This window comes from Panulirus ornatus, chromosome 58 (assembly GCF_036320965.1).
Source record: "Panulirus ornatus isolate Po-2019 chromosome 58, ASM3632096v1, whole genome shotgun sequence".
In the NCBI taxonomy this organism is placed as follows: domain Eukaryota; kingdom Metazoa; phylum Arthropoda; class Malacostraca; order Decapoda; family Palinuridae; genus Panulirus; species Panulirus ornatus.
Window position 1 is genome coordinate 24,589,744 of NC_092281.1, and position 12,499 is coordinate 24,602,242.

Consider the following 12,499-nt stretch of genomic DNA (forward strand, 5'->3'; position numbering starts at 1 on the left):
TATGTATTGATCACAGTGTTGGATGTTGCAGAATATGTATTGATCACAGTGTTGGATGTTGCAGAATATGTATTGATCACAGTGTTGGATGTTGCAGAATATGTATTGATCACAGTGTTGGATGTTGCAGAATATGTACTGATCACAGTGTTGGATGTTGCAGAATATGTATTGATCACAGTGTTGGATGTTGCAGAATATGTATTGATCACAGTGTTGAATGTTGCAGAATATGTACTGATCACAGTGTTGGATGTTGCAGAATATGTATTGATCACAGTGTTGGATGTTGCAGAATATGTACTGATCATAGTGTTGGATGTTGCAGAATATGTATTGATCACAGTGTTGGATGTTGCAGAATATGTATTTATCAGTGTTGGATGTTGCAGAATATGTACTGATCACAGTGTTGGATGTTGCAGAATATGTACTGATCACAGTGTTGGATGTTGCAGAATATGTACTGATCACAGTGTTGGATGTTGCAGAATATGTATTGATCACAGTGTTGGATGTTGAAGAAAACGTTTCATTACGCCCCACGATCCCCCGTCGTACAGTCCACACCAACCCTCGTTGTACACAGGGCCCACTACCCCTCGTTATACACAGGCCCCACCAACCTTCGTTGTACACAGGGCCCACCAACCCTCGTTGTACACAGGCCCCACCAACCCTCGTTGTACACAGGGCCCACCACCCCGTTGCATATAATGACCCTTCACACGGAGATCCAAATATACACAAAAAACCGTTAGATTGGCGTGGCGGCGTCCAGAATCAAAGTGTCAAATTGAAACTTTACTTTGAAGCCCCTTTGACCAAGTCAAAGGCCATTAGAGTGTCGTGGCGGCATCATAATCAAAGTGACAAAATGAGGGTTTACTTTGAAGCCCCTTTGGCTTCGCCAAAGGCTATTAGAGTAGCGTGGCGGCATCATAATCAAAGTGCCAAACTGAAACATTAGTCAGAAGCCCCTTTAGCCGCGCCAAAGGCCATTAGAAAGGTCTGATGGCATCTAGAACCAAAGTACTAAATCTAACATTTACTTTGAAGCTGTGCATGGTCTGGCGGCATCCAAAATGAAATTCCCACATCGAAGCTTTCCTTCTGGCGTAACCCAGAACAAAATGTCTCAGAGTGGAGCTTTAAGCCTGACGACCCTTAGGCTCCGCAAAGCCCGATTGAAATTGTGTGGTGTTGACCAAAAGAAAAATCCCATATTGACGCTTTAAGTCCGATGACTCGTGGCCCCGATTTAAGGGCTGTTACCTCAAGTTTATCTCTATCTAATCCAGCCGGGCACTCCTACCCCGAACTCCATATAGAAGAGACAAAATGGAGATATCACTTACCTTAACGAGGTGATTATACAGCTTCAGTGGAAGTGTTGGTCAGCGATGGGCAATTTCCTACTGAAGAGCTGGAGATGACTATGGCTGCTCGATAAATCCAGTTTTGCTCATTTTGTCCATTTTCTCGGTTCAGTCTGAGAAGAGAAGAAAATTTTCTTACCGTCCCTCCATCCCTAGGTAAATATGATATAATCTCTTGCCAAATTCACTTTCATTCATTTCATGGTACGGAATCTCCAACCTTTTCAGATTTCACCTCGCAATGATGTATATTTATCTCGCAAACGAATGAGAACACAGTGGTTTAACAAGTGGCGTCAACTTTAAACCACTCGAAGCAATGCACACACAAAAAAATCTGTGGCATTTGCAGATATCACTTAGTAAAAAGAAAACTAAAATCATAGAATTCAAGTTCATCAAGCACCGAAAATTTGCCTCCATAGAAGTAAATATTTCTTTATAATATTGTCATAACGAATTTCATTTATTCACTGACACCTAAAGTTCCTGTAATGCACTGCACCATTACGAGAGGAGATATTCCCAACACCGATTTTCAAGGAAACTGACCGTTAAATCAAGAACACTGAAGGAGTGACCGCCACACTCACTGAGCTATTTCGCGCCACTAATTCTAAGCAATTCAAAGTCAACAGAGATGTGCGCAAGCGTCACTTCAGGCCGAGCATGCGCAAGGGGTGAAAGTTACACTGAGCATGCGCACTCGATGATACAGCCCTGGTGGCAGATTCGAGTGTGAAACTGCAGAAGTTGTTGACTGAGTTTGGAAAAGTATATGAAAAGAGAAAGTTGAGAGTAAATGTGAATAAGAGCAAGGTTATTAGGTTCAGTAGGGTTGAGGGACAAGCTAACTGGGATGTAAGTTCCAGTGGAGAAAAAATGGAGGAAATGAAGGTTTATAGATATCTAGGGGTAGACTTAGCAGCGAATGGAACCATGGAAGCAGAAGTGAGTCACAGGGTGGGGGAGGGAGCGAAGATTCTGGGAGCGTTGAAGAATGTGTGGAAGGAAAGAACGTTAATTCGGAGAACAAAAATGGGTATGTTTGAGGGAAAAGTAGTTCCAACAATGTTATATGGTTGCGAGGCTTGGCCTATCGATAGGGTTTTGCGTGGAAGGTTGGATGTATTGCAAATGAAATGTTTGAGGATAGTATTTGATGTGAGGTGGTTTCATCGAGCAAGTAATGAAATGTGTGGAAATGATAATAGTGTGGTTGAAAGAACAGACGTTGGTGTGTTGAAATGGTTTAAACATATGGAAAGAATGAGTGAGGAAAGACTGACAAAGAGGATATATGTGTCAAAGGTGGAGGGAACAAGGAGGAGCGAGAGACCAAATTGGAGGCAAAGGATGGAGTGAAAAAGATTTTGAGCGACAGGGGCCTGAACATACAGGAGGGTGAGAGGCGTTCAAGGAACAGAGTGAATTGGAACGATGTGGTATACCGGAGTCGACGTGCTGTCAATGGACTGAACCAGGGCATGTAAAACGTCTGGGGCAAACCATGGAAAGGTCTATGGGGCCTGGATGGGGATAGGGAGCTGTGGTTTCGGTGCATTACACATGACAGCTAGAGGCATAGTATGAACAAATGTGGCCTTTTTTGTCTGTTTTCCTGACGCTACCTCGCTGAAGCAGGAGGTAACGATGCTGTTTCCTGTGGGACGGGGTAGCACCAGGAATGGATGAAGGCAAGCAAGTATGAATATGTTCATGTGTATGTATGTATGTATGTATGTATGTATATGTGTATATGTTGATATGTATATGTATGTATATGTGTATATGTTGATATGTATATGTATGTATATGTGTATATGTTGATATGTATATGTATGTATATGTTGATATGTATATGTATGTATATGTGTATATGTTGATATGTATATGCATGTATATGTGTGTGTTTGGGCGTTTGTTTTCTGGCACTACCACGCTGACGCGGGAAAAGGCGATCAAGTATGATACTATAAATCAAGCTTACATTTAATATCTGATGAAAAATAAAAAACATTAATCATATGACACCCCACAAAGACATCACGAAAGAGTGTGAAATACAGTGATTGGTGAAGTACTATAGGAAGAAATCCTCTTTTGCGCAGGCTCGAGCAAAGTTTCACTTTCGCTTATACTCAGAGTAAGTTTCACTTATAGTGCAAGCTTGGCCAGAATTTTCCTTTAGCGCATGCTCAGAGTAAGTTTTACCTCTTGCGCATGCTCAGAGTAAGTTTTACCTCTTGCGCATGCTCAGACTAACTTTTACAAACATTTATAAAATAGCCTTGTTCATTAAGCTTTTTGTTGCAAATGCTTCGTAGAGCACTGGTACATATATATTATACGTAATAATAGGCGAGTATGCTGAAACAAGAAAACTATGGGTGATAAGGAAATTCTAAAAACATATTTGGCTTCTGCGTGCAAAAAAAAAAAAAAAAAAATACACAAGAGAAACATGTTTTTTTTTTTTTCCATGTTACGAGACTGGCTGACGCGTATGTCCAGACCGCTGCCTTCAGGTTGGCATCTCTTCACAATTATTTTGACTAAAGCCTCTTAACACTGGCTTTTTGTGGCGAGACTTGTTTACACTACACTGGAAGGCTTAGACACAAGGGGACACTAGCAACATTTTCTGGCAGTGAATTACTCGTAGCAACGATTTCTTCAGTGAATGTATTGAATCGCATCGTCTTTTTTTTTTTTTTTTGTTATCATTCAGTGACATCCCGTATCTTCACAGTCACCTGATTTTACTATATGACTTTAGTTTAGTCCAGATGATCGTGACAATGAGAGGAAGATCTTACGCAAATGTCCTTTGTAAAACACGACATATATATTTCAACCACAACTTAATTTTCATGTTTTTCTCAGGTTAAGGAAAGGGAAAATTCCTTTTATACAATAATACGGCTTTAGATAAAGCATCACGATAGAGCTTTATGATGATTATAGAGGTTTGAAACTGCTGATGGGTGATGATGATTCATTGATTATTGGAAAATAAAATTTGATAACTACTCCTAGGTGACCAGTGGCAACCCGGCAAAACGGAGTCAATTTTTTAACTTCACAACATCCACAAAGGTTTTGGTAAATCTCTAGTTTAACTTGGAACTTTTGTGATCTGTCAAATTTTTCATTAAACATATTCTAATATTCATAAAGCCACAGTGTACCTCTTCTTTTTTACGAAAAATTACAGATAACAGCTTGAGGCTTGGAATAAGGAAATTATTATGCAAAAAGTAACTGACTTCTATGCAAGCAAGGAAAATTAATCTATGTAAACAAGTATATAAGATTCAAATGGTGTAGTATTCTTATGCAGAAGAAAAGTCTCAGAGTGAGGCATTAAGTTTAACGACCCGTGGACCCAGCAAAACCCGATTATAATCGTCTGACGTTAGCCAGAACAATAGTTCCAGGTTAGAGCATTAAGTCTGATGACACCTGGGGCCCCGTAAAACCCGATTAGAATAGTTTTGGCGTTGGGCAGAAGAAAATCCCAGAGTGAAGCTTAAAGTATGATGACCCGTGCGCCCTTCAAAATCCTACTAAGATGGTCTGGCGTGAGCCTTCGGCCCATCAAAAAACCGATTAAATGGGCTATCATTAGCCAGAACAAAAGTCCCATAGTGAAACTTAAAGTTTGATGACCCGTGGGACACCGCAAAACCCGAGTGATATGGTATGCCGTCAGCCAGAACAAAACTTCATAGTGAAACTATGAATTTGAGGGCCCCTGTACTGTTTACCCCAGCTGAGCGCGTCGTCTGCAGACCGCAGGGTTAGAAGACACCAGAAAGTCTTCGGGCAGCCCGAGACCATTTTGAGCCTCGCCCTTCGTAAGACCTTGTTGCCCATGCTTCGGGCTGGCCGCAAACAATGCTCTGCGGGTGTGGTGGCAGCCCGAAAGCTGGACTTCAAAAAGAAAAAAACGGGCCATAGAGTTGTCAAAAACTGCCACTGGCACCATTTGACCGATAAGCTAGCGTAACTTGTGAACGAAAACGTGTATGGAGGAGACGCTTAGGGTAAACTTTAACTAACTTGAAGGTGATACATTATACAAAATGTGCTTGATGAGTGGTTAGGGTAAACCTAACTAACATGCTGGTGACGATTATTCATAGAAAACGAGCTTCATGAAAATGTTACCAGTAGACTCGGTCTCCGGACGCAGAGGCCAGTGGACTGCGTCTCCACATGCAGACACCAGTGGATACCATTTCCAAACGTGGAGGCCAGTAGACTAAGTCTCCATTCCTGGAGGCCACTGGACCCCGTCTCTGAACGTGGGGGCCCATGGACCCCGCCTCCGGATATGGAGGTCTAAGGACTAAGTCTCCAGACGTGGAGGGCAGTGGACTCCGTCTCCAGACGTGGAGGGCACTGGACTCCCTCTCCAGACGTGGAAGCCAATGGGCTCCGCCTCGAGACGTGGAGGCCAATGGACTCTGTCACCAGCCGTGGAGGCCAGTGGACTCCATCTCAAGACATGGAGGCCAGTGAACTATGTCTCAAGACATGGTGACCAGTGGATTCCGTCTCAAGACATGGAGACCAGTGAACTCCGTCTCAAGATATGGAGACCAGTGAACTCCGTCTCAAGACATGGAGACCAGTGAACTCTGTCTCAAGACATGGAGACCAGTGAACTCCGTCTCAAGACATGGAGACCAGTGAACTCCGTCTCAAGACATGAAGACCAGTGAACTCCGTCTCAAGACATGGAGACCAGTGAACTCCGTCTCAAGACATAGAGACCAGTGAACTCCGTCTCAAGACATAGAGACCAGTGAACTCCGTCTCAAGACATGGAGACCAGTGAACTCCGTCTCAAGACATAGAGACCAGTGAACTCCGTCTCAAGACATGGAGACCAGTGAACTCCGTCTCAAGACATGGAGACCAGTGAACTCCGTCTCAAGACATGGAGACCAGTGAACTCCGTCTCAAGACATGGAGACCAGTGAACTCCGTCTCAAGACATGGAGACCAGTGAACTCCGTCTCAAGACATGGAGACCAGTGAACTCTGTCTCAAGACATGGAGACCAGTGAACTCCGTCTCAAGACATGGAGACCAGCAGACTCCGTCTCCAAACATGGAGGCCAGTGCACTCCAACTCCAGACATGGAGGCCAGTTTACTCCATCTAAAGACATGGAAGCCAATGAACTCCATCTAAAGACATGGAGGCCAATGAACTCCATCTCCAGACATGGAGAGAGTAGCACTCCGTCTCCAGACGTGTAAGGTTGACTTGGTAAGGAGATCGGAGTCTTTCTTCGTTCGGTGGTGCTCAGTGAAGAGCAGGTGGCCTCTGCAGTCTTAATATAAGAATATATACGTACAATTATAGTACTCTGGGCTATAGTCTTATGACACACTATGACACACTCTAGTGAACGGTCACACTGGCAGGTGCTATATTGGAGTCCGTCAACACCCATTCAGCAACGTTTTCAAATAACAGATCAGTTCTTACGTGTTCACACATCCTGATTAACAGTAGCTCGTGGGAACAGTGAGCCCTTAGGAACATTCTATGTGATGCAGATAAAAAAGTATATGTAACTCACAGTAAAATGATGATAACAAATAGCTAATGAAAAATTAATGGCATGCGGGCGTGAGTCTTACAGGTCTACTGAGTGCAGAATCCATCATGAGCCTGCCCCAAGCACACGTAAACACAACACTGCACTCCACCAACTTCACTGCGCGAAAAACACTTCACTGTCACAATAAAACATTCAACCTATGGAGGTACCAGATACAACCTCTAACACATATACATAACACATAAACATTTGAGAAACATATTCAACACCAGACTTTGAAATGAGTGACAAATCCGAAGAAAGCATCGATGGAGAAATGAACTGAAACAAATTGAAAGAAAAGAAGAGGCACATGACGTTAGAATCAAAACAACAATAGCGGAAGCCTACGCAATGTCACTGCGCATGTAGTTATGGCTACCGCCGCTAGGGAGCAGTGGTGGCTCGCCTGACTGGAATCTTTGGGTATGTTTATCCTTGGGAATTCTTACTTTCATCAAGCTAAAATCTACATGTGGAAAGTTGTATTAATGAAACTTGAATATAACGATGTTTTATTGACTTTAATAGACGTGAAAACTTGGCGTTTTGAAACAGTCTGAGGAAACTGAAGCGTTTTACACCATTAAGGCCGCCAAGAAATTGGCAAATGAAAGAACAGCACAGAACCTAACATTTGCCAAGATTTGAAAAGAAGAATTCTAAGGCTTGGAAGCCAAGCAGGACGCAAGGGTTCGCGAATCTCATTAGCTGTGTCTAACTATGAACTAGGCAGATGCACAAAGGGAAACACTGCTGCTTAACAAAGGTTACCGGCACACAACATGAAAAGAGCTTGTTGCTTGGGCTCTCAAACGTGACTGGCTGCCAATTTTTGCCCCTCCGGAAGGCAAATTAGAGCGGTAGAACCAAGAAGGTTCAGAACTCCCGAACCGATGAAGGTTCGCTGGCAACGAAGCAACAGTGTCCGCTCCTGTGCTACTACTACGGGTCTGGTCTCTAACAATATTTAGAGTGAGCCACTGAAGGCAATACACTTTACCCTGATCCCAACCCTGAGCACATGGAAACATAACAAAGCATTGCATTAAGTTTGTAAACACTTCACCGAGCGAAAAATACCCCTATAAACACCGTTCTACAGTTGAAAAAAAAAATAATGAACATAGAAAGCTACCAGAAACAGCACTTCACGTACATATATAAGACGAATGAATATAAGACACCAAATTCAAATGTAAGTGAGTAATCCAAAGAAAGCAGTGGCGGTTAACTGAAGATAGAAAATCTCAAAGAAGAGAGTTGATCATGGCATTCTAAACGAAACAAAAATTGGATCCTAGCTAGGAGCAGTGTAATCCTTCCTACGTATTGATACGCAGAATAAAAGCTCAAGGAAGCCCACTTGTCAAGAAGAATGCACAGAAACATTGCCATAGTGCTAAGCAAAGTCTGACTTACCGAAAAGAGGAATAAACACTTCGACATCAGGCAACACAGACTTGAAATACAGAGCGTAAGAACACATCCGTCTTGGGAGTCGACACAGAGAAGACTACAAATGGCGACCGAGCTCAGCGAGAAAAATACAAAGAAGCGTAATTCATGACTTTGACATACCAATTTTTGTGATGCTTGCATCTGGAAGAGCGACTTAAGAACTATTAGAAAAGAGCGACTTAAGAACTATTAGAAAACGGGAAACAAACCTGAACTCTCAGAGAAAACGAGAAACTTAAAAGGTAAGTTTAAGTGATTCAAATCTGCCATAATTTCTCCAAGAAATAGTCTTTTGTTCTATCCTATGTAGTATAAATGCTATGTTTAACTTTAGCATTGGAAAAACTTATGAAAGAAAATGTTGTTGAATGACAAAATTCTCTAAACAGTTCAAGAACCATATATTTTTCTCTCTGGTGTTAATATGAATTAGTAATTATGCATATAAGTCCTGATCCTTTCTCCGGTTTGTGCTGGTTTAATTTATATTTCTCTATTACTCTATTTTACCTCATTCTTAGAGAAACAAATGATCGCGTGATGTTTATTTGGTGCAATACAGTATTGATAAAAATATATCAGAAAATTTTTTCTCACGTTATGGTAGACTATGTACATGCATACGCATGCACGAAGTAATACAAAATATTTTTCTTTTGTATCTGCAAAATATTAAAGCTTCTGCATTTCTTTTCGATGTTATGTAATATCCTCATTCTAATGAAAATTAATTTGCTCCGTATTGTTACGGGCATACAAGTTTATCTTTGTATTTGTATTTTGCGTTGCAAAATTTCATAAATACTGGCACAACCCTCTCATAACCACTGTTCTCATATTGTACCGAAATATTTGCTCCAATTCCTTCATTTAACTTATTTTTGCTTTGCAAGTCTACCAAAATTACCAATATTTTCTCCTTTATATATACCCATAATTTTGTGCTGAAAGCTTGTGGAACGGAACAATGTTTTTTCTATAAATATTTGTGGTACATGTATACAACTATACATAGTGTCATTATCCTCTGTGGATGAAAGTAGATCTTACTTATCTCTATACCATCAATATCTACTTTGATCGACGAGTGACATTCATCCTCATTCATGATCCTAACAGTCAAAATGTACCTCAGACATTTCAGCTGGAGAAGGTGTAATATCTATAAAGCTTAAGGTAAGAGAAGGCTGCAAGAGCTAAATGCAAACCACTGCACCAGATGCTGTTGTAGTACGCCTAACTTCATAACTTTTACGTAATCTACATAATATCTTTGATATGAAATTATGGTTACGATAATGATTTGATATCTCCAGAAATATTGCCTAATTCATTGTTATCAAAATCTAGCCATACCCAAATACAGTTACCCGCTGGATTTGGCTGCTAATAAACTCTGATGTGGGTATCTTATTCTCTATGCATTCTTCATCATTGCTTCAATGTCCCACTCCTTTTCACCGACACTCCTAACTTACATTAAGTCGTTAAGGTTAAATCTCTCTACCCATCTTCTATTCCAGTTCGTGGTGTTTGAGGACAGGACAACATGTGCGATGCCCCGTATGGAGAACACATTATCAAGGAGAGTGATCATGCGACCTCTGACCACCATCCAACCTCTCGTCTCTCCGATTCACCCTAGCCAACCTCACCACGATCCAGTAGACGAGCTACCGTTCACCGGCCAGTCGACCTTAGCCCACCTCATCATAACTCAGTACAGCAGCAATCACTCATCTGCCATTTCTGGATCACCTCACCGTGACCCGGTATAGTAGCCACCGCTTCGCAGGCTGAGCGAACCTAACCCACCTCACCATGATCTAGTACAATAGCCACCACTCACCCGCCTATTCTAGCTTACCTGACCGTAACCCAGTGCAGTAACTCCACGCCCAGCCGACCGTAACCGACGAAAATCTTACCTAACATCCCCAGAAGCAGATCATTGTAATGGAAATGTACCATTATCATTGTGGTCTGTTGGTTTGAAAGCATTAAGTAGCCACGTTTAGGGGAGATTGGGCAGTGGGGCTAACTCTCACCACAATTTCTAATTTCTTTCATAGGCAACATGAAGTTGTCACCCAAGTGAATAGTAATATACTTCAAAGTCTCTGTCTACCGAGTCCATACGTTCTCTACATATTCTAGCTATGGTAATTACATTAAGTACACCTAACTATATTTCACCTCTCACCTTACATTGGTTACAACCATTAATCTCCAAATGTTACTCATACCTGGCTAGAAATAAGACCTTCGTTTATGCAAACATCAATCAACTCCGAGCCGGGAGCACGGAGCCAGCTGGCAGCTACCGAGCCGGCGACCAAAACACCTGTGGCCACATATCCTAACCTTTCCACCACCACAAGACTTGAGCCAGCAAACTGAGTTTTACCCCGAGTGCGTCAGTGACCAGTACCTTATCCCTTCACTAGTCCCCTGAAGCCTCCTCCACCACTACATCTCCCGGAACCCTTAACACGATACTGTCGCTCACCACCACAACCCAGGATGAACATATGAACCAGAAACATAGTAATCTTCGGTTCCGTAATGAACGCGCTCATCGGCCGTCTCGAAGCAGAAGCGGAGCTTCACTGTATCGCACGGCGTGTCTCGATCCAGTGAAATGACTTGCATGGCCTTTTATTGTTTTGTAACGTTCGTTTTTTACAATATATCTAATAATATTCCATGTGCTTGTGCTACATACGTATGTTACGAAAAATCTATGCAGGAAAATTACTGTTGTTATATAATAAAGTATATCTTTTGAACGTGAGTCCGTCCAAGTCAGAGCCAATGTAACAATTAGGATTCAGACATCGTCCATGTTTATAATGTATTCCGACTATTCTGACGTCTGTCAATTTCTAAACAATATTTTTCTTATTTGTCTTCTACGGTAAACCACGACTGAGACAAAATGTGATCTTAAGAACCTATTTGTCCTTGAAGATGGAAATACAACGATATTTTTATCACGATTATAAACAGAACATCTCCCAGGACGGCCGTAGCCAGATGACTACCAACCTATATTACCAATTTACAACACTCATCATAGAAAATGGAATTGCGTTGATGGTTTTCTTATAGTACTTCCCTAACGTGTGATGATAAGTGACACAGGATCAACGGAAGAGTGTCAACAGACCAGACTAAAACATGAGCAATATGCTCGTCCTGCTTTTAATGTGGTACTTCCTAAAACAACCTTTGTCGACGGAATTTCCAAGACTCGTATGCCATCATGACAGACCTTTTTTTTCTACGGTGTCCAAGGCAGCAGGGGCACCTGAATGCCCTAATCAAGGCATCTTATTAACGAATTAACTCAGTCTCTAGCTGTTATGTGTAATGCACCGAAACCACAGCTCCCTATCCACATCAAGGCCCCACAGAACTTTCCATGGTTTACCCCAGACGTTTCACAAGCCCTAGTTCAGTCCACTGACAGCACGTCGACCCTGGTATACCACATCGTTCCAATTCACTCTTATTCCCTGTACGCCACTCAACATCCTGTATGTTCAGGTCCCAATCACTCAAAATCTTTTTCACTCCATTCTTCCACCTCCAATTTGGTCTTCCGCTTCTCTTGTTCCCTTCACCTCAGACACATAAGTCCTCTTTATCAACCTTTCCTCTCTCATTCTCTCCATATGTCCAAACCATTTCAACACACCCTCTTCTGCTGTCTCAACCACACTCCTTTTTATTTCCTCACATCTCTCTTACCCTTTCATTACTTACTCGATCAAACCACCTCACATCACATATTGTCCTCAAACATTTCATTTCCAACACATCCATCCTCCTCCATACAATGTTATCCATAGCCCACGCCTTACAATCATATAGTATTGTTGGAACTACTATTCCTTCAAACATACCCAATTTTGCTCTAAGATATAACGTTCTCTCCTTCCACACATTTTTCATCGCTCCCAGAACCTTCATCCCCCAGGACTCACTTCCTCTTCCATGGCTCCATTGGCTGCTAAGTCCACTACCAGATATCTAA

At 42.0% G+C, this 12,499-nt stretch overlaps 1 protein-coding gene and 1 long non-coding RNA gene across 2 annotated transcripts in view; one reads left to right on the forward strand and one right to left on the reverse strand.

Moving 5' to 3' along the window:
• The window catches only part of LOC139766799 (uncharacterized), a 141,373-nt gene extending 139,167 nt beyond the window's left edge, over positions 1 to 2,206 (reverse strand). Inside the window, exon 1 of the long non-coding RNA XR_011716951.1 lies at positions 1,359 to 2,206. This is a non-coding gene — a long non-coding RNA (uncharacterized lncRNA). The remainder of the gene's footprint in view (positions 1 to 1,358) is intronic.
• Positions 1 to 11,758, forward strand: part of LOC139766676 (uncharacterized) — a 542,423-nt gene extending 530,665 nt beyond the window's left edge. The window contains exon 8 of the mRNA XM_071695584.1: positions 9,984 to 11,758. Coding sequence (XP_071551685.1) covers positions 9,984 to 9,997 — 14 coding nt within the window. The 3' untranslated portion in view covers positions 9,998 to 11,758. The remainder of the gene's footprint in view (positions 1 to 9,983) is intronic.
• The last annotated feature ends 741 nt before the right edge of the window (positions 11,759 to 12,499 follow it).